This window comes from Rutilus rutilus (genome assembly GCF_951802725.1).
Source record: "Rutilus rutilus genome assembly, chromosome: 6".
Taxonomy (NCBI): Eukaryota; Metazoa; Chordata; class Actinopteri; order Cypriniformes; family Leuciscidae; genus Rutilus; species Rutilus rutilus.
In genome coordinates this window covers 32932311-32958473 of record NC_140214.1, presented here as the reverse complement: position 1 = coordinate 32958473, position 26163 = coordinate 32932311, and the positions used below count along the sequence as shown (strand labels likewise).

The 26163-nt window shown below is 37.8% G+C and overlaps 1 protein-coding gene across 4 annotated transcripts in view; it reads right to left on the bottom strand.

Annotated features, from left to right (window-relative positions):
• Positions 1-17641: 17641 nt before the first annotated feature.
• The window catches only part of fgf12a (fibroblast growth factor 12a), a 74291-nt gene continuing 65769 nt past the window's right edge, over positions 17642-26163 (bottom strand). For all 4 annotated transcript variants that reach the window (XM_084411574.1, XM_084411573.1, XM_084411571.1 and 1 more), the window contains 2 exons: positions 20486-20684; positions 17642-17868 (listed from right to left, as the gene is read on the bottom strand). In XM_084411574.1, the coding sequence (XP_084267700.1) occupies positions 17753-17868; positions 20486-20684 (315 nt within the window). In that variant the 3' untranslated portion in view covers positions 17642-17752. The remainder of the gene's footprint in view (positions 17869-20485; positions 20685-26163) is intronic.

Genomic DNA, 26163 nt, shown 5'->3' with positions numbered 1-26163 from the left:
ATCGGATGATAAGAGCAAATCATTTGCAACTCTAATGAGAATAGTCTTAGTACTATGGTACGGTCTAAATCCTGACTGGAAATCCTCGCAGATACCATTTCTTTCTAAAAATGAACATACACTCTAAAAAATGCTATGTTGGCTTTTTAACTTTTTATGTCAACAGGTTCCACGTAACTAGGTTACGTTGGATTTATGTAACATTATTTATTTCAATTAACTTAAGTTAATTACATAAGGTTAATCCAATGCCTTTTAGTTGAATAAGGTTAACAGTCTTTTGTCCAAAACAATTAAGTTAATTAAGTTCAATTATCCTAAAATTAATATTTTTACATTCAACCAAAACAAATAATCCAGTGCACAGCAAAAACTCCACTGTTAATGAACTCTCCTAGGACTTTATATGGCTCCAGACTCAAGAGTGTTAAAGTGTTAAAATATGAATGTTAAAGTTAATGAGCTAATTAAGTGATTCATTGAGTGATGATTGATCATTATTGAAGACACCTGATGTTAACAAGCTGAATCACCAAAGGAGAAAATATTTTTTTTTAAGACACCATTATGGTGATCCTATTTAATTTCTGGAAGCCGGGATAAATAGGCAAGCACTGTTACTATATTCAAATATCAAATACTGACATACATGAATACATGAAAATAACATTTCAGTAATCACACTGGTAACTTCAATAACAAAATAAAATCTCCAGAGAAGTCATTCAACTCATGTGATATTTAGAAGGAAAAATAATGATTAATACCTTGATGATAATCACTCATTACATATACATTGAACCAGCAGTGGATTCCAATCCACCCCCTTCACTATATATTACAGCAACACCACCCCCTTTTCCTTTCAGACGTGGCTCATTTTTATAACAGTAATCTTGGGGGGTGGACTCATTTAAAGTAATGTAATTGGCTGGTTTTAACCAGGTTTCTGTCAGACACAACACGTCTAGGTTATAATCATGTTATCATATCATTAACAATAAGTGCTTTTGAAGTAAGGGATCAAATATTCAGCAACCCAAGCTTTATCATTTGTTCATCTGTATTATATCTATTTATTTTTTGTTGAACATCGGTTAAATTTTTACCCTTAAATGGGTTTGGGAGTTTTTTGTATGTCCTAATTCGGGGAACAGACATGATGATATCTAGGTGAAAGAGTCTCTGTGTGATGGGATTTATCTGACCTTGGTGACATGAGACAGCTAGCAGACATCAGTTTAGCCAGTCTGTCTGCTTCATGACCTGAGCCCCAATTAAGGTTTGAGCTCTAAGACTGTGTCATATTACTAGAGAGAAGAGCGGCACCATCCCAAGAGGGATGAATACCATCTCTTTTCAACAGGTCAGGTCTGCCCCAAAATTTTTTCCAATTGTCTATGAACCCTATATTATTTTGCGGACACCACTTAGACAGCCAGCCATTGAGTGAGGACCGACTACTAAGTATCTCATCACTCCGGCGAACATGAAGGGGGCCAGAGCAAATTACAGTGTTAGTATAACAAATTGTTCATTGTTAGCTCATGCTATCTAATTTGTTAACTGATGTTAACAAACTGAGCCTCATTGTAAAGTGTTACCAACTTTACTATATCAGAGGAGGTAAATCTACTTAAAATGATCTTCTATAGCTTCTGTAGGCTGTTTTTGACATCCCTTTAAATGTTTCTCATTCTCGAACTTGTTTGGTTTATTACAGCTTTTTCAGTATGATTTGAGTCACTCCACTGTTTCACAATTTATTGCATTACACAAACATAGTTTATGGGCCCTATTTTAACGATCTGAAACGCAAGTGTCAAAGCGCAAAGCGCAAAGCGCAAGTAACTTTGTGGGCGGGTCTTGGCGCTGTTGCTATTTTCCCGGCGGGATAAATGACTCTTGCGCCTGGCGCAAATCTAAAAGGGGTTGGTCTGAAGTAGCTTCATTATTCATAGGTGTGGTTTGGGCGTAACGTGAAATAAACCAATGAGAGCGACATCTCACATTCCCTTTAAGAGCAGGCGCGCTTGTTCTAAAGCGGATTCCTATTATAATGCGGATTTGCCAGGCGCACGACAGGAGCGGTTCAAGGCCGAGGAGACCGACGTTCTCGTCAGGGACGTTGGGGATGGAGAAACACACCCAAATTAACTTCGGTTAAACAGGCGTATGACAATTTGGGTAAATGTGTAAGCTAGATGTATGCTTTTATAATAAAATGTCTATCTATCTATCTATCTATCTATCTATCTATCTATCTATCTATCTATCTATCTATCTATCTATCTATCTATCTATCGTAATAATGTATGATTTGCAAAAATAACTGCTGTGTGTAGATGAGAGAATCAAAGTGTATGCGCGTTGTGCACACGCTACATTGATTAAGGCCAAGCATGCGCCCTTAAAATAGCATAACATGCGCAACGCGCCACTGACTTTAAACTTTTTTTCGGTCAGTGGCGCAATTGTTTTCTAAACCTGTAAAATAGCATGAGGGAACGTTTGCGCCGGAACACGCCTCCTCTTTGCGCTGAACCGCCGCGGGGAGCGCAAGTGTATTTCTTAGTTAACCGACGTGCATCTGTGGAGGGAAAAGTCCGCTTTGCGCGGGTGCAAAATAGGAATGATACATGCGTCGGTGTACAAAGTCAATTGCGCTGGGTGCAAGATAGGGCCCTTAGAGTTCGTTCATAGTCTGTCTATCAGAGGAAATATGTGAGCATGTCGGCAGATACTGAAGTCTTAGTTAAACTCACAGGGCAAGACATTCTGTTAAGTCAAAAATGCCTGCATGAAGCAAAATATAGAAAATGCCTTTCAATAAGGCAATTCCTCTTAGGAAGGACACAGACGTTGTTCTTGCAGAATGGGTAATGGATCAATTTGCTTTGCTCTTGAGCTGTTGAGACGAGGAAGAGATAAATTGCAATACTAACCTTCAGTGCTAGAGGGTTTTGCAGAGGTGGATGATCCGAAGTTTTATTTATTTACTTTATTTATTTACTAAACTTGGATTCAACTTGTATAGCTTAAAATAAGAGTGCATCATTGCAAAAATGTATTTATGGATTGGGCTAAAATGCATAATTTCTGTTGTGAACATGCTCCAGACTCTTGGTGTTGTGAGATGTGGGATTCAAGTATGTAAAGTCGATTCCAGCTTGCATTCTCTTAAGGAACAAAAATATATTTCCATATATTTATGATCAATATATTATATGGTGTAAATATACTGAAAAATATATATGAAATAATATATTGTGTTAATATAATTGTGTTATATATTACAATATATTGAATAATACATAAGGAATTGCCGCTTTTCATATATTGAAAAATGTATTTACAATATATTTACTCTGTAAAATGTAATTAGTTGAGTATATCAAAACATGGAAAATGACTGCCTTAAATTGGATGTTTTACTCAAAGTCATACGTTTCTACTATAAAAACACATAAAGAGTGTCAGGACAATGATTGACAGTGTGGATTAAATTGTATTTATTAAAAAGAAACTTAACTTAAAATGTTTTAAATAAAAACATCAACATACAAAGTTAATAGAAATGACTGCAGTAGATCTCTGCATTTTAAATAAAGCAACCTGCAACATATAAACAATGTTTCTTGGTCTTCTGCTGGACTAAAGCACTGACTCTTCTCTTCAAAACAATGGTGACCCACAAAACTCAGACAACAGAAACCCTTTAAATCCCAAAAGAACATTAAACACTAATAGATCTTGCAAGGGTTAAACAACAAAAACAGCATTACCAGCTTCACTTGTTACTAACCAGATCGACTATATTCTGTTATACATCTACAGAAGGTCTTGATGAAAATTAACAGAGGTTTAGATGTTGATGATTTATTGAAAAAATATAACTTTAGAGTCACCATTATGGAGATCAGTGTTTGTTTTAGTTGGGCTTTTGACTCGACTCTTTAGCATGAGTTTTTCATGAATTTATTATTATTTTGTAGGGTTTCTAATTTTATAATCTGAGAATACTTTTGTACACCAATACAATTCAGGATGAGATCAGTGAACAAATACCCATCAGATCATATCCAGCATTTTTCTTGGCTCTTTTTAGCCAATAAAGACAGTGTCCTAAAACACAGCAGACAGTGAAGAGTGAAACTGCCCAACTAAAGCAAACACTGATCTCCATCATGGACTGAAATTATATTATTTTAAATAAATCATCAACATCTAAACCTGTTCATTTTAAATAAGAACTTCTGTAGACGTATGACATAAATAAAGTCAATCTGGTTAGTTTACAAGTGAAGCTGGTAATGCTGTCTTTGGTGTTTAATGTTTTAATGCAGCCTCTGCTGAGATCTTGAGAGATCTGTTAGTGTTTAATATTCTGTTGGGATTTAAGGATTTTAAGGGTTTCTGTTGTCTGAGTTTTAGGGGTCACCATTGTGTTGAAGAGTAGAGCCTGTGCTTCAGTCCAGGAGAAGATCCAGAACCATTGAGAATATGCTGGATGCTGCTTCATTTAAAATGCAATAATCTATTGCATTGTTAAAAAAATAAAAAAAATATATATATTCTGTTAAGTTTGACATGTGCAAAGTATTTTCAGTTTAATAAATACAAATAAATGCACAGTCTGTCATTGTCCCAACACATTTTTGTCTTTGTTTAGCATCTTTGAGTAAAACCTCCTTTTTCCACATGTTTTTGAAGTATACTCATCTAATGACCTTTTACAGTGTAAATACAGTATATTGTAAATATATTTTTCAATATATGAGAAGCGGCAATTCCTTGTGTATTATTCAATATATTGTAATATATAACACATTATATGAATGCAATGTATTTAATATATTTTTCAGTATATTTACACCATGTAATATATTGATCATATATATATATATATATACAGTATATATATATATATATATATATATATATATATATATATATATATATATGGAAATAAATATTTTTTTCCTTTAGGGTTGTGTACCGATGCCCACATGATCTTTCCACTGTTAAAATGTGGAAAGGGTTCAAATTAATTCTAGTTTGTTGAATAAATTAAGAAATTATTCTTTTTAATACTATTTAACAACTGACAACTGAATTGCAGCAGATTTGCACATCTAATGCTGTCAGTATGACTGTTGTCAAATATAAAGAAAAGGAATGAGAGTTTACATTTGTTTGTATAGCTGTTTGTGTTTGTTTGAAACAGATAAAACGTCACAGTTCTCCATAATTCAAAAGCTATTTTAAAAAGCTAAAAACATTTCATGAAAAATAATGTCATGTTTTTCATCATGTTATTTCTAATGAATTCTACCAGCAGCTCATTATTATGGCTTTATCACTGAAAAAAACATAACCCAACATAATCAAATCTTTGATGCTCTGTTGGATTGAAGATCTAAGAGACAAGGCCAATCATGTTCATTGAAAGAAGACCAATTATTTCTTAATGAAGAACTTGATGTTCCAGGTCTGCAAGGGCCGTCCTGCCCCATTGATTGCCCCAAAACCAATCAATCCCTTAAGATTAAAATCTCTAACCAAACATCAGAATCAGTTAAGATGAGCGCTAAAATAAAACCGAGAAAGATGGCGGATCAATGCGAGAATGACAGAATGGAATAGCAGAGTGAATGTTTACAGCTGCAGTAGATTTAATCAGATCAATATTCTTCAAGAAAGGAGGGGTTTTACAGGCAGGCAGTTTTTCACACAAGTCATTGGCTTTAGGGTACACAGGATCCTGTATGATCCTACGGCACTGACAGAACCAGTTCAACTTAGCTCAGCGTGGCTTTGCAGTTACGTTACTCACAGGTATTATGGATAAAAAATGTCAAAGACTGTTTACAGAATTCTGTGAGAAGTTTACACGACAAAAAAAGAGAGAGCCAAATGACATGAAATGTTAGGTAGTCATCAATTTTATAAATGTCCTTGATGAGGGAATTTTCAATTCTTAAAGCCTAATTAAGGTGCTTCTTCTAGCTGTCTACTGGTAATGATTTCCTTCCTCTCAGTATCTTTCACACAACAACAACAACAACAACACCCACACCCACACACACACACACACACACACACACACACACACACGCACACACTCCTCAGAGACTTGTAATTGTACATCACTGCTATGTTACCATATGTATGTGACTTTAAAAAGACAAAGAGAGAAACAATCTCAAACACAATCTCAATCTGTTCTCCAGAAAAAGAAAATAATAAATCCTCTGCAGCCCTCCTCCCCCTCCATCTCCTCCTCTTCGTTCTCCTTACAGACAGTAGGGAAAGTCTGTTTCCATGACAACGAGTAGAATTAAGCCCAGAGAAGTGCAATCCTAAAATGTCAAGTTGGATTGCTGCCTGAGTGTTTTAACTTTCAGGCTGATATGATTTACCCATACCTGGACTTGCCTCCAATCAGATAAATCATTATCAGTCATTTGACTGTTGTAAGGAGTGAAGATTGCTCTGAGGAGACTATGTGCCAACTTCAAATTCTGTGTAGAGACACAATGCCACATTAAAAGCCGTACTAAATTATTTATGCACGGATCTCTGACTCACCTCTCTTCATTTACTTCAGATAGATTAGAATAACTCGATATTGCGACAGAAACTCTCTCTCTTCCAGCACTTTAGACACAGTTGCTCCGTTGCGCTTAAAGAAGATTAAAGAAAATAGTCCAACGCCGTGGTACAACGAGCACACTCAGGCCCTTAAGAGAGCGGCCAGAAAAATGGAGCGCAACTGGAAGAAAACAAACCTAGAGGTATTTCACATGAAAAGAGAGCTCGATTGCATACAGAGAGGCCTTAAAAGCTGCTAGATCTGGTAATTTTTCAACCCTATTAGAAGAAAATTCCCTAAACCCAAGGTATTTATTTGAAACAGTGGCTAAACTAATGAAAAATAAAGCTTTAAGCCCAGAAGTTTCCAAGCAGCACAGCAGTAATGACTTTATGAACTTCTTCACTTATAATATTGATAATATCAGGGAGAAAATTATAACTATGAAACCGTCTACTGCAGTATAGCATCAGGCAGTGCATTGTAGTCTCCCTACGGAAAAATTCGATTCATTCATTGCTATAGGAGAGGAAGAATTGTCTAAACTCGTTAAATCATCTAAATCGACAACATGTATGTTAGACCCTATACCGACTAAGCTACTGAAAGAGATGCTTCCAGAGGTCATAGATCCTCTTCTTAATATCATTAATTCATCTTTGTCTTTAGGATTTGTAAACTTTTAAGCTGGCTATGATTAAATCGCTTGTTAAAAAAACGCAACTTGATCCTACAGAATTAGTAAATTACAGGCCGATCTCGAATCTACCTTTTCTGTCAAAAGTACTAGAAAAGGCAGTATCTTCACAACTATGTTCCTTTTTGGAAAGAAATGTTATCTGTGAGGATTTCCAGTCAGGATCTAGACTGCTCTCATTAGAGTCACAAATGATTTGCTCTTATCATCCAATCGTGGTTGTATCTCTCTATTAGTGTTACTCAATGTTAGTGCTGCATTTGACACTATCGACCTCAACATTCTTTTAAATAGACTCGAAAATTATGTTGGCATTAGTGGTATTGCATTAGCATGGTTTAAATCATACTTATCTGACCGTTATCAGTTTGTAGCAGTAAATGAAGAGATGTCTTATCGATTACAAGTTCAGTATGGTGTACCACAAGGCTCAGTGCTAGGACCGTTGCTGTTCACTCTGTACATGCTACCCTTGGGAGATATCATTAGGAAGCATGGCATTAGTTCTCTTACGAGAGGTTCTCTCGTACTGCGTAATAGCTTACGCTAGGGGAAAAACTCTTTTCCACGAGATATTGAAGCCAAAAATTATCCTTAATTTTGTAATATTGTAAAACACGTTGCAGCAGCATGCAGACATGGGCGAGACGGCTCGCGCGCCCATTGGCTGCTCTGCGGCAACTGCACCAGCCTATCGAGAGAGACCCCTCATGACGTCAGATCCAATGAGGGCGCTTCGCGCCCACTGCGTCACGTCCCGCCGAAACGGTCGGGGCCTTGGGCTATAAATATAGCCTCGGGAGGCTGGTCTAGCTGATTTTTCATCTCTTCAAGCGAAGCTCACGCATCGCTGGATCCCGAGAGGAAGAAGCCGTGCCGTCTGATAAGCCTTCTGCGGGACGAGCCTTTGCACCTGAAGCCGCTGGTCGACAAATCGCCGCCTTCAGTCGCCGTTCCTGCTCACGCTTTCCGGCGTCTATATCCTTTTCTCTGCTGTGTGTGCTCGCCGCCACACACTCCCTATCTAAAAGAGCCGAGCGTCTTTCTCAAGATGCCTCGCACATCCTGTGGCTCATGCCGAGCTCCACTCAGCGACAGGGACCACCATGTCATCTGTGTTTCCTGCCTGGGTGAGGGTGTCATGCAGCTCTCGCGCTCGCTGAAGGCGGCTGCCCTCATTGCGAGCTAATGCCCATGGTGACTCTGCGGACTCACCTGTCATTTTTCTCCGAGACTGCACCTTCGCCCGCTGCATTGCCGCGCCGTAAAAAGCGCCGCGCTCAGCGGGTCCCGGAACCACCTCCAACCCGCGAAAGCTCGCCGGTGCGCCCGCCAGCTTCGCCGCCTGCTTCACCCGAGTCTCTCACTGCCACCGCTGCCACTGCCTCTGCCACTGCTTTCGCCATAGGAGACTACGAGGAAGCCGTGTGTGTGGAGGACGACAGTTGCTCTCTCCTAGCGTCGGGCAGTGAGGACTGGTCGAGCTCTGCGGATCTCGCACCTTCTTCTCACCGGCCCTCTGGGAAAAGAGCCAACATTGAAGCAGAGCTCATGCGTCTGCTCGAGCAGGCCGTCGCGAGCCTCGGCCTTGGGTTACCTCCATCCCCCACTGCCCTCCCCTGTTGCAAGTCTTGTGTGTTCATGTTGTGTACTGATTATGTGCTAATGTCCCATACACAAAAGAAATATATTTTCTGGATATGTTTTGGAATATATGCACATATTTGAAATTGGCCCAATAAATATATTTCATACTTATATTTCATATATTTTTGTTATATTTCAGAATATATTTCAATGTATTTTTTTCTGTACGGGTCCCCAAAAGTGTCAAAAATATATGTGGCATATATTCCAAATACATTGAAATATATTCTGAAATATAACAAAAATATATGAAATATAAGTATGAAATATATTTATTGGGCCAATTTCAAATATTTGCATATATTCCAAAACATATCCAGAAAATATATTTCAAATACAATTCTTTTGTGTATGGGGTTGCTGAGGTGTTTTTTACTGTTCCCAAACTGTACTCCTTATAGGAGCATAGTCTGGGGGTTGCCTTTTTTTCTCCTCACCTCTCCTCATGTTATGCTGTATTTTTTTCCTCAATGCTCTGTCTTCCTGTCCTGTCTACCCCCTTGTCATATTGTATGTATGTCTGTATGGACAGGTTGATGGCTAATTTCGCTGGTACTTGTGACTAAGTGACAATAAAGCTACTACTACTACTACTACTACTACTACTACTACTACTACTACTTGAGTGGTCGATGCCCCAGGAGCCTGCACACAACCGACTGGACGGCTGTTTTCTGCAAGGGGACCGTGCTTCGCCGCCTTCGAGACCAGCGCCTTTTCTTCCTGAGCTTCATGAAGAAGTCGCCGCCGGGCACGCTGTCTCTGCGCTACACTCCATGGCCATACTACAGATCTTCCAGGCCAACCTTCTCCGTAAGATGGACGAGGAAGGACCGGAAGCTGTTAGCCTGCCGGATTTGAGGAGCGAGACGGATCTCGCCCTTCGCACCACTAAATCCGCCGCACAGGCCATAGGGCGGAACATGGCCTCTCTCACTGTGGCTGAGAGACACCTCTGGCTCACGCTTTCTGAGATGTCGGACTCGGAGCGCTCCGCGTTCGTCGACGCCCCCGTCTCTCCCGCTGGCCTCTTCGGATCTTCTGTCAGAGACTTCACAGACAGATTCGCTGAGGTACAGAAGACATCGCAGGCCATGAAGCATTTTCTGCCCAAGCGCTCCAGCTCCGCAGCAGGTCGCTCTAAACAGCCGTCTGCTCGCAGCTCCGAGCCGCAACCCCCGCCGACTGCCGCTGCTTCACAGCGCCGTCAGACCTGGGACCAGAGACCGCGCTCTCACTCCACCGGCCGCCGCCCCCCTCCGCGTGGGCCCCGGCCGAAGATTGAGATAAAGCCCGAGGCCTCAAAGTCTTCCTAGCCAGCCTAGGGAAACGACGGTGTTCAAGTCCCGCCGCGGCCGGACTTCCACCGAAACTTCTCGCTCGTTCAGTTCCAGTAATTGCGACTGTTCCAGTGTATTCTGCAGTAAACAAGTCGGTAATACAGCCCGCTTGCCTGCACACAAACGCCGTTTTTACGGCGACCCAGATAAATCCCATAAAGAGTGTATTTTCTGGTATTCCGGCCACGGCCGATGGTGTTATGAGTGTAGTAAAAATGCCCACTGCCCAGTGCTCATTCCTACACACAAGCACAGCCCGCCACACACGGCTCGCACAAATAAAATCGACTCACGTCGATTGTGCACTAGATGTAGTGAATGTGCCCACGACCCAGTGCCCACAAACACTACACACTGCATGTCTCACGGTTTCTGTAAAAACGAAACCAACGCACATACAGTCTGCCCAAGCAGACGGTGTTTTCAGCGTTATGAATGGGTCCGCTGTCCCGCGCCCTCATTTGCTCATAGACATGATAAACCCTACGGGGTTCGCCCCGCTCTCTCTCTCTCAGTGTACCGCTATAGGAGAGCAGAGCACGGGCAGGCTGCCCGCTGTTATCAGCGCGCCCCCGGCCTCACACGCTGCAAGCACGGAGTGTATGTTACAGCACACCGGTGCTCTCCGCTCGCCACTAGGTCGCGACCAGATATCCAGATACCCAGATATCATTCTACCCCTAGCTACTCACGTGAACGCATGGGCAAAGCTTCCCGGGATATCAGAGTGGGTGCTGAACATTATAAAAAGAGGCTATTCGCTACAGTTCGTTCGACGCCCGCGATGTCATGCGGCGCGAACCGAAACTACGGTGGAAAAGGAAGTAGCACACCTACTTCGAGCCGAAATAGCGAAACTATTGAGCAAAGGGGCTATAGAACCCGTATCACAAGCTCAAAGCGAAGGGGGCATGTACAGCAGATATTTTCTGGTACCCAAAAAAGACCCATTTTAGATCTAAGACAGCTGAACAAAGCACTTCTGAAACGACGGTTCAGAATGCTCACAACCAAGAAAATCCTCTCGCAAATTCGCCAAGGGGACTGGTTTATGTCAATAGATCTGAAAGACGCTTATTTCCAAATACCAATAACGTCACGTCACAGGCGATTTTTGAGATTCGCCTTCGAGGGCCAGGCATATCAATACACAGTCCTGCCGTTTGGCCTGTCCCTAGCACCTCGTACATTCACGATGTGCATGGATGCAGCGCTCGCACCCCTGAAACTCCGGGGCATACGAGTTCTGAATTATTTGGACGATTGGCTGGTTCTAGCTCGATCACACTCAGAGCTCATAGAACACAGGACCATATTACTCGATCACCTCGAGAATCTAGGTCTCAAAGTCAATTGGGCGAAGAGTTCGCTGTCTCCCAGTCAGACAATATCTTTTCTGGGTACAGAACTGGACTCGCTGTCTATGACAGCACAACTGTCGCCACAGCGCAGACTGAGTATTCAGCGCATGATGAAAACTTTTCGCCACGGCACTTTAGTCCCGCTCAAAAAGTTTCAGAAGATGCTGGGTCTCATGGCTTCAGCATCTCCAGTGCTTCAGCTGGGTCTGCTTCGCATGCGCCCGCTGCAGTTCTGGCTAAAAGCGCGTGTATACTATATACTATTATACTATCCTGAAACCCAGCATGCATTGTGACATGAGACCTTTGATTGTCACCATTGTTGAGATTCATGTGCTGATTGTTGATGTCTGTGTGTGTCTGAGATAACCAGGAGTGTTTTAAAGCACTATAGGATTTCAATATCCTTCAGAATAACTGGTTACAGAAATATTTACTGTTGTAGATTAACAGATACACGATAAATATGAAATACCCATAAATTCAAAGCTTATATAGTGAATGCAATCAGAGAATCAGACATGTCCAGGACAATTATGTAATCATCACAACAGTCAAAAACACCTGATCATCTTCCTCTTGACTTTTTCTTGCCATAGCAAATGTGTTTTATAAACTCAGAGTTACAGCAGCCAGAGAGAGACTAATATTATAAAGTCAAGGGTGAAGAGCCCAACTAAAGCAAATACTGATCTCCATCATGGTGATAACTTTATTATTTTCAATAAAACATCAACTAAATATCTGTTAATTCTCAACAATAACTTTTGTACGAAAGAAATAATGTTAAACTGGTTTGTAAACTGTTTTCATACTCAGGTGTTGCTGGAAGTAAATTGTAGTTCTTGTGTTTCTCTTTTTTCTGTTCTTGTTTCTCTGTCCTGCAGTGATTCTGCTTATCAGGTGTTCATCAGTGTCTCAATTCACTTACTTCTTTTCATTCACTCTGTTAAGTGGACTATATTAGTGAACTAATGTAGGGAACAGTGAATGAGGGTATAGGGTGTGATTGGGAAAACAGCCGTTGAGTGCTGTTAATTCACAGTATATTCTTGTAGTCTATTTTTGTTTTCTACGGTATATTACTGTTTTAATGGAAAATGGTATGATATTGTCAGAATTTGGCATTTTTTACAGCAAGGGTTAACAGTGTGATATAAAAAAACTGGATGACTAGCAACTTCCTACTACTTAATTCTGAAAAAAATTGAGATTCTAATTATTGGACAAAAAACTTCCTCACGTAATAATCTAGAATACTGTCTAACTTGATATTTGATACCAATCTTTTATTTGAAAGTCACATCTAGCATCTTTAAAACTGCATTTTTTCATCTTAAAAATATATCTAAATTATGTCATATGCTCTCAATGAAAAATGCAGAACAATTAGTTCATGCGTTTATGACATCAAGGCTAGATTATTGTAATGCTATTATGGGTGGTTGCACTGCACGCTTAATAAACAAACTACAGCTGGTCCAAAATGCAGCAGCTCGAGTTCTTACCAGAACCAGGAAGTATGACCATATCAGCCCCGTTCTGTCAACACTGCATTGGCTCCCTATTAAACATTGTATAAACTTTAAAATATTGCTGATTACTTACAAAGCACTAAATGGTTTAGCTCCCCAGTACTTGAGCGAGCTCTTAACGCATTATAGTCCTTCACGTCTATTGCAATCTCAAAATTCCGGCCAGTTGATAATACCTAGAATATCAAAATCGACTGACGGCGGTAGATCTTTTTCCTATTTAGCACCAAAACTTTGGAACAATCTTCCTAACATTGTCCGGGAAGCAGACACACTCTGTCAGTTCAAATCTAGACTAAAAACACATCTCTTTGGCCTAGCATATAACACATTATAGACTTCTATAATTCAATGTTAGGCTGCATAGTTTAGGTCAGAACAATCCCCATAAATCCTGATGTACTTGTTACATCATAAGAAGGATGGCATCTACGCTAATATTAGTCTCTCTGTTTATCCGAGGTTTACCGCAGTCCGCCAGATCCAGGCCGTATCCAGATCTGATGAAGGATCTGCACCTGGACATGATGAGAACGCAGTCCTGAAGTGTCAACCAGTCCCTCCCCTGTTTACTGAAGTCAGCCGGATCCTGGCCGTATCCAGATCAGATGGTGGACCTGCGCCTTTTTTCTCCATTCTGTCACCTGATGGAGTTTTGGTTCCTTGCCACTGTTGCCTTGGCTTTTGGCTTGCTTAGTTGGGGACATTTAATATTCAACAATATTATTGATCTGCCTTACTTAAGGTGGACGATGATGTAATTTTCTTCTAGAAACAAACTTTGTTGTATTATTTTCATGTTTTCACTGTGAAGCTGCTTCGATACAATCTGTTTTGTAAAAAGCGCTATATAAATAAAGGTGATTTGACTCCGTAAATAAAGGTGATTTGACAGTCCTTTGTTATTGTAACTTTTATCATTTATCATTTCAAATTTGTATTTTTCAATGTCATATTTTTCATCCATAATTTCATTTATCTATATTTGACATCTTTTACAAATTGTGTCCCAGTATTAAAGGCACAAATCAAATGGATTTAGTTGATATCTATTATTTATCGAATGAACCAGACATAGAATGCTGGGCTGACAAGTCTATAAACTTTTAAATAAAATTTTATAAAAAAGTTGTGTTTAATGCATTCTTCAAACTCAGCCATTCAATCCTGTTACCCAAGTCACTGTAAGAAAAAAAAAAAAAAAAAAAAATACATGAAAATAAGCTTCTGAGCAACTATAAATCAACATTTGGTCTCAAACCTGCTATAGCCCCAAAACAATTAGGCAGAAATGTTTATGTTTATTGCTGGAAAATACCATATCACAAAAATGATAAACAAAGGTTTGATGGCAAACCTATGGAAGCTTGTTTCCGCCACAGAATAAAACATTTAATATAATTAAAGTTAAATGATAAAATTGATAATTGTGACTTTTCATCTAACAATTGCAAGATATAAAGTCGCAATTGCGTGTTATGAAGTCAGAATTGTGAGATATAAACTCGCAATTGCATGTTATAAAGTCAGAATTGCAAGATATAAACTCGCAATTGCGTGATATAAAGTCAGAATTACGTGATATAAACTTGCAGTTTGTGTTATAAAGTCAGAATTGCGTGATATAAACTCGCAATTGGTGTTATAAAGTCAGAATTGTGAGATATAAACTCACAATTGCATGATATAAAGTCAGAATTGCGAGATATACTCACAATTGTGTGATATAAAGTCAGAATTGTGTGATATAAACTCGCAATTGCGTGATATAAAGTTTCAAATACGTGTTATAAAGTCAGAATTGCATGATATAAAGTCACAATTGCGTTATATAAAGTCGCAATTGTGTGATATAAAGTTGCAATTATAAAAAAGTCGCAAATATAAAGTTCTGAGATAAAAAGTCAGAATTGCGAGATGTAAACTCGCAATTGTGAAAAAAAGTCATAATTATGAGATAAAAAGTCGTACCTTTTTTATTTTTCATTCTGTGGCGGAAACAAGCTTCCATACTGAAGACTAAAATTTAATCTTTTAATATAATTTCATTATTTAATATTATGTATCTGTAGTATTATTCTTTCATAGTATTCATAATCAGTTGTATTATCCTATGAAGTTTAAAATGCATGAGTTAGACTATAGATTGCATGGACACGTGTTTAAGGATCATATTTTAGACACAAGGAGGGGAGCTGGGAGAGTTTTGCTTAGAGGAATGTGTGCAATGCAACGTTCACTGAGCAGAGATGTTCCAATGATGATGATACATTAAATGTGTACAATTGGCATGTTCTTTACAAGGAAAGGAATGTTTTTCAACTGATGAAAATGTACCACGAATGTATACACTGAGAAATAGTTTCTTAAAATGGAAAGTGGATTGTACACATGGTAAGCATGAGATATACGTTCCATTTTTAAACATAAGCAAAATGTTTTTCTACCTTACAAGGAAGTTGAAAGTCGCTCAGTGGTGTATATAAGCTCAATCTTACTGTATACGGCAGAGAAACATCGGGAACACATAGACCTGGCCCGAATAATCTTCTCAAGTTTCTCTCCTATGCTGACGAATAAAGATTTTTCTTGGCAAGATAACTGGTGTCCGGTTCCGTGAATAAAATAATAACAGGGAAAGAGGCTTAATTCCAAGTCTACACATTCAAACCTCCTATAATTTAAAAATAAAATAAAAAGCCTGTACATTATTTAATTTGATAGGCACATTTTGAAGTTAATCATGTAAATTTTACTGACCATAACATTTCAGTAAAATACTGAATACTGTATAAAAATAAAATAAAAAATAATTTAATTTATAAAAAAATGAAAATAAAAGTACTGTATCAAAATAAAATACTAAAATACTGACCATTTTACAGACATTTCATGTCCATTTTAATGTTTGAAGAATAATTTCAGGCAAATTTTGTACTCTGTTTGGGAAGTGCCAATCATCATAACATTATTATACCTGTGTAAATGCATTTATTCTGCCTCTGTGCTACATTAAATGCAGTTACTGTAATGCACGTACTTGAGTAAAGTTGCTCAAGAGAATCATTGGAAAATAAGCTATGCAGTGACACAGGGCTGAAAGCTTTAAATATCATACTTTTATTCTTAAACAATCCTAATTTCATTCTGCTTTATAATATCAATGCATATTTTATACATCTCATTATTCATAATGCATATATGATAGTGTTTCATTTAGGTGAAAACATCTGCAAACATGAAAAATAAAGAGTTCTGTTTGTACACAGCGAAAGGACACACTCCCATTACAGTGTTTTCTTGTCTGGAAACTCATTTGATCTGGACAATCTTTGCACTGGGTGTCTGTTTTTTTTTACACTCTTTGTCACATACATGTTATTCATTTGACAATTTCTCACTTAACTATAAACACACTTTTCTGAGGACTCATGCGTTTAAGTCTCTGCATTTTGTTGCTGCATACTTGGGCACAGCTCTCATGCCATTTATACTGGAAGACTTATGAATGCCAGGCTCCTCCTATAGTCCACAATCCACCCACCCTGTCCAGGCCGACTTCCAAACCCATAAAGGGGCAATAAACTGGCCTTCTTTGTGCTTTTTTTTACTGGACAGGGCTGGTGTCAGGGTCACACTTCTAAGACTAGAGCTTCCTGAGTTGCTTGTCATACTTTGAGCTAAATATAATACTTAAGTTTGCTTGGGTGCAAGGAAATTTGAGAATAATTCACAGGAAATCGCCTACTTTCCATCTAAAGCTTAGCTGTCCATCGTAATAAAGAGCGTCGCACTCCAGCTGAAACCAAGTCGCAGTTTAGAGATGGTGAGCAGTGCCACGGACACACAAACATACACACATACAGTGTACCTGTGCTGGACGTATGTGCCCCAAGGCGGCCAAGATTTTTGAAGAAAGTGTTGCATGGATATTATCTCTTACCAAAATGAATAGGCAACGAAACGATCCAAGACCACCCCCAAAAGCTTCTGAAGTAACAGAGCATACATTCTACATTCACCCTCCAGACATTCCAGCAATCTGGAGTCACAAAGTGCATTCGCCTCTTGGGTAATAATAATAATAATAATAATAAATAAAAAAAAGGAAAAAAAATCAATAAAAGAAAACAGAAAACCTTGTTCAAATCTGTATAATATCCACAAACAGAATCAATAGCAATGAGCATTGAGCAAAGAGAGAAAAGTTCTCATTTTTCTTGATGAAAGTAAAGCATGAAGAGCATTCACATGAAAATGAACACATGAGAACATTTTAAAGCTCATTTCTCACAGCATAAACCCCAAACAAAGAATATTACTATTGTTGTGAACCAAATGACTGCCCATTAAACTTTTTTTTTGCATAAAATGTGAGTTCAACTCCTGATTGGAATATTTATTTATCCCCCCCCCCCCCCCCCCCCCCTTTTTAAAAGTACGGCCCTTTTAGCCTCTGCTGTTCTTCTAGAAGTTTTCTCAGGCAAGAGTTCAGTTTGTCATCTTGTTGTAGATCCCCGTGGTTGGAGGCGAGGGCGAGGGGAAGGGGCTGCTCTGCCTCCTGTGTTTAAGCCCTGCTATGTGGAGTCCTGGTTGACCGCTTTACCTCCGTTCATCGTTGGGGTTCCTGAGCTTTTCCTGGAGCGTTGCTTCTCTTCAATCTCATGCAGTGAAGGCTCTCTATACATGCAAACTGCAATATGCAAACACATCAAGAGATTAATACCCATTACTTTTGACTGCGATCATTATGAGTAATGAGACAATCTATAGACTGACATACTTTTTAGCTTTGCATTGTAGATTTTTGATTTATTTAAAAAATGCATGAATATTAAAGGTTAAAGTGAAAATGAAATCAAAGCTGAACATATTTGCTTGCTTTATGTTGGTATTGCTGTGTGCGATTCATCAGTGCATGTAATTCCAAAGAAAAAATGGTTTGTCTTGTTGCGTAACTATTTTGTGTAACAATTTTTCTTTCTGCCATTTTTCTAGCCCTCTTAGTTTTTTGCCCCTTGTCTCAAACCATCTGGCTCCATTCTGGTATGTAACACCCACTTTTCACCCGTACTTACTGCCAAAGTGTCAAAAACTGAAGTATCACTGTTATTATTATTATGCTAAAGTTTCATCTAGGCATCGCTATATTGACAAACTTGGAAAATTTTCCACTCCAATTTTCCTAGCTAAAAAATACTATACCAAAATGTATTTAAAATGTACGGAAGCGTATTGCATTCACTTGAGGAAAAATAATCTACTCTGTTTTTATGAATTAACGAGTTAATTATCTCAGAATTACGAGATAATTTTTCATGAAAAAAAGTTTTTGCTCTGTTTTTCTGAATTAACGAGTTAATTATCTCAGAATTACGAGATAATTTTTCATTAATAAAAAGTTTTTGCTCTGTTTTTCTGAATTATTGAGTTAATTATCTCAGAATTATGAGATCATTTTTCATAAAAAATTTGACTTAATTATTTAATTATCTCATAATTCTGAGATAATTAACTCAATAATTCAGAAAAACAGAGCAAAAACTTTTATTCATTAAAAATTATCTCATAATTCTGAGATAATTAACTCAATAATTCAGAAAAACAGAGCAAAAACTTTTATTCATTAAAAATTATCTCGTAATTCTGAGATAATTAACTCGTTAATTCAGAAAAACAGATCAAAATATTTTTTTTATGAAAAATGATCACATAATTCTGAGATAATTAACTCAATAATTCAGAAAAACAGAGCAAATACATTTTATTTCAAGAAAAATTATCTCATAATTTTGAGATAATTAAGTCATTCATTCAGAAAAAAACAGAGCAAAAACTTTTTATTCATGAAAAATTATCTCGTAATTCTGAGATAATTAACTCGTTAATTCATAAAAACAGAGTAGATTATTTTTCCTCAAGTGAATGCAATACGCTTCCGTAAAAATGCATTTATATAGTACAAAAAACCATTAACATATTTACTTGACATTACGCTTTATACTAATATAAATATTATAATTAAACTTTATTTGGAGTATTTCTTTATAGCACAATGCACATCTCTTAATTACTAGGCCTTAAATGCATTTTAATATCACTATTAGTAGTTTGATCTCTGTATCAGTCTTTAAATGTAAGATATTTAAAGTGTACCTAAAGTATACTTTCAATAGTTCCATTTCAGCACAATCAAATATACTTAAGTATAGCTTTAGTTGAACTAAATAAAAGGATATGAGTTCAGTGATTCAGGTCAAATGATTGTAAAATAATGATTATGTTAAAACACAACCACCACCACCATCAGATCACCTTTTCTATTTGTTCATCTGGCTGTTATAACTCATGTACAGCAGCCAAACAAAACTTAAAGTTAATAATTTAAGGGTCAAGAGCCCAACTAAAACACACACTGATCTCCACAATGGTGACTTTAATTATGGTTTTCTCCTTCAGTGATTCTGCTTGTTAACACCAGGTGTCTTCAATGTTGGCAATAAAAGATATTTTGTAAATTTTACTCATTTTAAATGGTTAACTTTTAAGGAATTAATTTGATTAATTATTACTCAATTCTAATTTGTTAAATTTAATTAATAATATTGCTTGTAATCTGTTGCCTCAATTTTATTGATTAGATATCAATAAAATCAATGTATTCTTTTTTACAGTGTAATACAAAGTTTTAGTCATTGTTCAAGATTGAACAAGCTAGTCAACATCTTAATCTGCTATAACACTCCAAACACAACATATTCATCAGCTTTAATTGTGAAATGCCATTGGGTCTCGTGTGTCTCGTGACATACAATTTGTCTGTTTTTTACTCTGTTCCTCACATAAAGATAGTATGGCTTCAGAAGACTTGGAATGCAACATCAGTTGTTTGTAAATTATATACAGTACTGTCCATTTTTTACAGTATTATACTGTACCTGTACTTGTTACGAGTTTTATATTGATGTATCATTAGCGGTTAGGTTTAGGGTAGGGTGTGGTTAGATGCACAAAAAAATCTATACAAGTATAAATATATATGAAAATAATTTCTACTTTTACAAATGCATGCAAATAATTAAATGCATCTTGACCTGACGCATGAGGCATGCATATGAAACCAATGGAGTTCCAAGTTCGTCAATATAGCGAAGTACCCTTAGTCCCTCTCTATACAATCTACACACGGTATATAATACATTTTATCACATTCTTTTTCATTTGGTCATGTTTTAATATTTATTTTGGTACTGAATACCATAACAGGGTTCTTGAATGCTGGAAACACACTAAAACACTAAAAACACTACCTTCAATGGGTCTTGGTACAAAGTGTGAGGAGGGCTTAGTTTTCTTTACTCGATTCCCTTTCATGACCTGACCCTCCTTGGTGAGGCCCAGGAACCAGGCTCGACCCGACTCCTGTTGACGGTACATGGTGGACGAGTAGATAACGTAGTAGTTCTCAAACACAGACTCCTTGAATTTACACTCAGGTGTGAACATCTCCTGCGGATGAAAACAACAACAATACGTGAATGAACTCGTCCCTTGATGTGTGGTTAGAGGAGAAAAAGGGGTCAGACAGTCCTGTAGGGGAGTCCCCAGGGAGGCTGCAGGTGTTGTAATGTAGCTTGAAGGACTATGAAAGTGTGTGTTTGTGTGCAAGTGTGTGTGTTCAGAATATGTGAAGGTTAGAGAGGCAGCAGGAGTTAGCATCTCTTATCTGGGTCAGGTGACACGCAGCAGACGCTACCTTGCTAGGGATGCTACAGAGGTCAATGTGGCTTGGCGGACTCTAGCCAAAACTGATGAACTTAAAAACCTAACAGATCGTCCCTGCTCCTGTCCACAAGAGCACTGTATGTTTCAATGCAGTTTGACCTAAAGAGAAGTGTATTTTTAATATTTTGTATATTTAATATTCAACAATATTATTGCCTGCAGTGACACCATTGTATGAGAACTGAACTGAGCTGGACGATGACATCACTGTTTTCTCCAGAGCGGCTATATATAAAATATAAACTAAATGAATAACTTTTTTAAAACAAAAATGAACCATCACTGAACTTACTTAAGCTGGACTGTGGCGCTATTTTCTTCTGGAAACAAACTTTGTTGCATTATTTTCCGGTTATCACTGTAAAGCTGCTTTGAAAAAAAATTGTATTGTAAAAAGCACTATATAAATAAGGGTGCTGAACTTGACTTTTTCTGATTTTAAATAGCATTTTAGTAAATTTTTCTAGTGCCACAGTTTTTATTTACATATAAACAATAATAAAATTAATTATTCCGCATGCCACACCACTTTAAATGAACATCAGGTTCAGAACAGCATTTGAAAAATAAAATAAGACAAAAGGAAAAGAAAAGAATGGGTAAAGAACAGTGTTTATTCTGCTGGCACACCGTGTCAGAGAGGCAATTAGACTGGAGATCAAAATACAATCCTTTAATTCAAACTCCAACAGATCCACTGAGAGTGGAATGAGTAAGCTAAAGGTATTACACATTAGTAAGCTAAAGAACTCTTCAGCAGCCGAGGGGTCAACGGTGGCTGGTTAGTACGGCCCTTTTAGCCTCTGCTGTTAGATGATGTAACTACCATCTGGTTCCAAAGAATATCTTTCTCAATTGACAGCCGTTCTAAAGTAGTATTCTGCTTATATTTGTGCAAGAAACATTTAAACGGCAAATAATTCATTATTTTATAGTAGATGTTTTACCAGTGGTTAAGAATATGGAGGGATTTTACAATCATGTAAAAAAAAATTCCTGTCTGCTGCATTTGGCACAATAGCTCTAGTTTCCCGTACAACGATGCAACTCACTGCTTAACCACTTAATGATGCATTATAGAAATTAACTAGAGAGTCACGATTGTTTCCCGAAAACCTGGTAAAATGGTTCCCCCTACATAGTCATATGCCGGCATGATGTACCCGCGATCTTCAAGCCGAAGGAACTGGATGAAATATTCTGAATGATATCATTTCACAATCTGACTTGCGATGCAGCCTGGAATCATAATCACATCATGTTTGTTCATTTGGTCAGAGGAGAACTGGCGATTGAGCCTGGATTCTCCAAAGGTTTTTTTTTTTTTTGGTTTGGTTTCCTTGCCACTTTGCCTTTGGCTAAGTTCAGTAATATTATTGATTTGACTGCACTGACACTATTGGATGAGAACTGAGTCTGAGCTGGATGATGACATCACTGTTACCCAGAGCTGCTTTATAGATGAAATGAACTCATTTCATAATGTACTTTACACAGTTATTGAACTGAACTGAACTGAATCAACAATGAACTGACTCCAACTTAATAATGACACTATATTGTCTAGAGCTGCTGATAATTCTGTTAATATCATTGATCATGCATTTCCTGTTTATTGCTGTAAAGCTATAAACAATCTGTATCAAATGAGGCCATCATGGACCAATAAGGCAAAAAAGTAGATATCTTAAAGCAGAATAAAGCAGCGTCATTTAAATTGAGTGAGAATGGGGAAAAAAAAATACCCTGAATAAATGAACTGCGAACACTGCAGAGGACAGACATTTGAATAACCAAAAAAAAAAAAAAACGTTGTTGAGTTTGCAAAATGAGTCTAATAGTGTAGCTTGATAAATGTGCAACTATTAATGGTGGTGTGCATGTGTAAAATAAAAAAGCCCCTGTGAGGAAGGCAAAAAGACGTTAAGGAAGATGGATTTGTGTGAGTCTGGATTAGCTCTGCTGCTTAATCTATGAATTCTTTATTCTTGAGTTCTATCTGACAGGTCATTACTATTCAAAGGATAAGGGCGGCAGGGCAACGTCTAGACAGCCGCCTCATTCACATTGGACGCCTGGAAAGGACACAGTTCCATCTCAGTGAGTGAAGAAAAGTAGAGGACAGCATTATACATCCACATAGCAAGATGTATGAGTGGTATGCATGCATCCAAAATCCAGGATACAGAAGAAAAAGTCCAATCTGAACAGTACTTCTAAAAGAAGAAATTTAAAAAAATAAATAAATAAAAAAGGGTTTAGATTAGGGTCCAATTCTCACTATTAACTAATTATTCCATGACTTTTCAATAAACTCATAATTACTGCTTATTAATAGTTAGTAAGGTGATAGTTGTTAAGTTTAGGCATTGGGATGGATTAAGGGATGTAAAATATGGTCATGCAGAATATCCGGTAACACTTCATAATAACTGCATGCTATGAATAATTAGTTAAGCATTAGTAAATAGTTAATTAATCATTTATAAATAATTAATAGACATACTTTATTAATGATCAGTTAATAATTTCTAAATTATGTATTACATTATTTACAAACCAGTTATTTAGGAGTTGTCAGTGGTCAATTTTAAGTAAATGATTAATAAACTATTTAAATGTATTCCTGCTGTAATTCACGATTTATGCAGGTAGTTTTAAAACATTTAGTAGTTGTCAGTTAACTATTTTTGTGAGGTCATCTAAAGTGAGGACTATTTATGCTTCGTAAAGCTTTTACAAAGGAGTTTTAAAGGCTCAGTTATCTTCTAAACAGAAAAAGGAAATAAACACAACACAGAGTGATACAGAACAAATATTTATTTCAGGATGCAAAAAAAAAAGAAAGAAAAAAATGTGTAACTGGTAACTTGATATAAGATAAAAAATAAACATCTTCTATGTCATAGAATTTTTTCTTCTTCCTGAAAACATAAATAACTGTGCAGTAAAATGAAACTAAGCCTCTGCAATCTGATATCAAAATACATTTCTGTAACGTGTAAACATTGCTGAATAAAAATGTACCAGGGCCAGCACTGGATTTTCATGAGTGCCAAAATACAACAAATATATGTTTTTTTTTTTTTTATAAAACAACCATTGGTACAACCATTGTGTCAATCAAACCTCTTCTGCTAATGTAAGAGCAGACTGATATTTAGGCTTTTATACAGAGTGTGTGGCAGTATCTGTGTGTGTGTGTGTGTGTGTGTGTGTGTGTGTGTGTGTGTGTGTGTGTGTGTGTGTGTGTGTGTGTGTGTGTGTGTGTGTGTGTGTGTGTGTGTGTGTGTGTGTGTGTGTGTGTGTGTGTGTGTACATAATGTAAATTATGTCCCATTAAAACTAAAATCCCCATTCTTCTGTTGCCCCATTGTCTTCTGAGTGCTGTACTGCAGTAAAATGGCAGAAGAAAATCCAGTAATTCATTGGGCTACTGGGCGGAAACAATTAGAACAGCTGAGGTGCAAAACTGATACGTGAATATACAACATTAACAGGCATTGTGCAGAACTACCTCGTTGCTTTATCTATGTGTACACATGTTGTACAGCACTGGTGCAGAGTTAGAGAAGATTGGTGGGTGTTTTTCAGTGTGCAAGTGGTAAATTCTTGTATGAATGAGATCTCAGTTTTTGGCTTTGGGTGTTGGATGTTCGCACATATTAATTAAAGATACACGCATTTAAAGTACAGAGGGAATTGTGGTTACTGCTGTGTTGTAAAGTAGGTCACAGTGAAAGCGTGATAAATAATGGAAGAGGACTCCTTACTATAGCTAGACCCAAACTCCCACACAAGCTAGCGGTTAACACTACAAACCAGCGGCCCTCAGCACGAATAACACACAAGCTGAGCTCAAATTAGCACATCTCTTTGAATGCACAAAATGTCTGCAGGAAAATATTGACCACTCACTGACCGTTTTGTCTATCTAGCAGCAGTCTATTAATGCCATTTTGCATCAAACACAATTGAATCCAACTGGCAAGCAGAGGGTGTTTTCACACTTGGTCCATTGAGAAGCTAAGGCACCATTACTACCTCTTGGTTCACTTCAAGGCACATGAGTTTGGTTCTTTTAAAGACGATTCAAGTGTAACAGCACCTTTAAAAGAAACCCTGTCATCACTTATTCAAATTCAAGTTGATAAAGGTAGGGTGACAGTCCCGAAACTGGGAGTTTTGGCCCATGTCCCGCAAGACCTAAGTAGTGTCCCGCATTTCAATTATGTCTGTATTATTGTATTTCTGAGTGCCAGTCACAGAGCCGGTCTCAATTACCAAAGCTGAAATGAATAAATCTATTTAAAATATTATCATCCAATGTAATGGCAAATAGGCTTTCCAAGTAAATCAATAGATAGCATAATTGTTACAAAGGGCCCTGTATTCTGCACTTCAGGTAATAGATTTATATTAGTAGGGGTTTCTGACTGGGAGTTGACACATTCAATAGGCCCTATTTTAATGATCTAAGCGCATGGTGTAAAGCGCACGGCGCAAGTGCACTTAGGTTGTGTCCGAATCTACTTTTACTAGTTTAAAGTTTAAAAATGGTTGTCCCTATTTGAGTAAAGGGTGTGTTTTAGGCGTAACGTGCAATAAACCAATCAGAGTTTCATCTCCCATTCCTTTTAAAAGCCAGTTGCGCTTGTGCCATGGCGGATTTGCTATTTACACCAGGTTTTTGTTGGTCAATGGCGCAGTCTATTTCAGTTGCCTCAAAATAGCAACGCACCAACAATGCGCCTGAACACTTTTTTCAGACCAGCATGCCCATGGGCGCACAAATGGGCGCAAATGTAAATACATTAGGCTATTTAAACAACGTGGCACAGGACGTGAAAAGGATAACTGTGTCGGGCTGAAACTAGCAAAAAACACTTGTGTCGCCCAGGTGTATGATAGGGCCCATTGACTATGTACTGTTAACGTCCCCTAGTGGAATTACAGAGTAGGGGAGCGCGGGGGCACAACCTAACGTGGGGTTAAATGTAACACGGACCTTTTACATAGTTAGTCAGGGTCAAGCAGGTTGTGTTTCAGCATATTTTCTCTCGCTGCCAGAAGATGGTCTCCCGCTGATTTGTGGAAAGTTTTGATAAGATTTCGTGAAGATACTGGACAAAGAGTGTTCTTTGAGTGACACCATGCAAGTACATTTTTTCCTCATCTGTTTTTTTCGGTTTCTGAGTTGGGT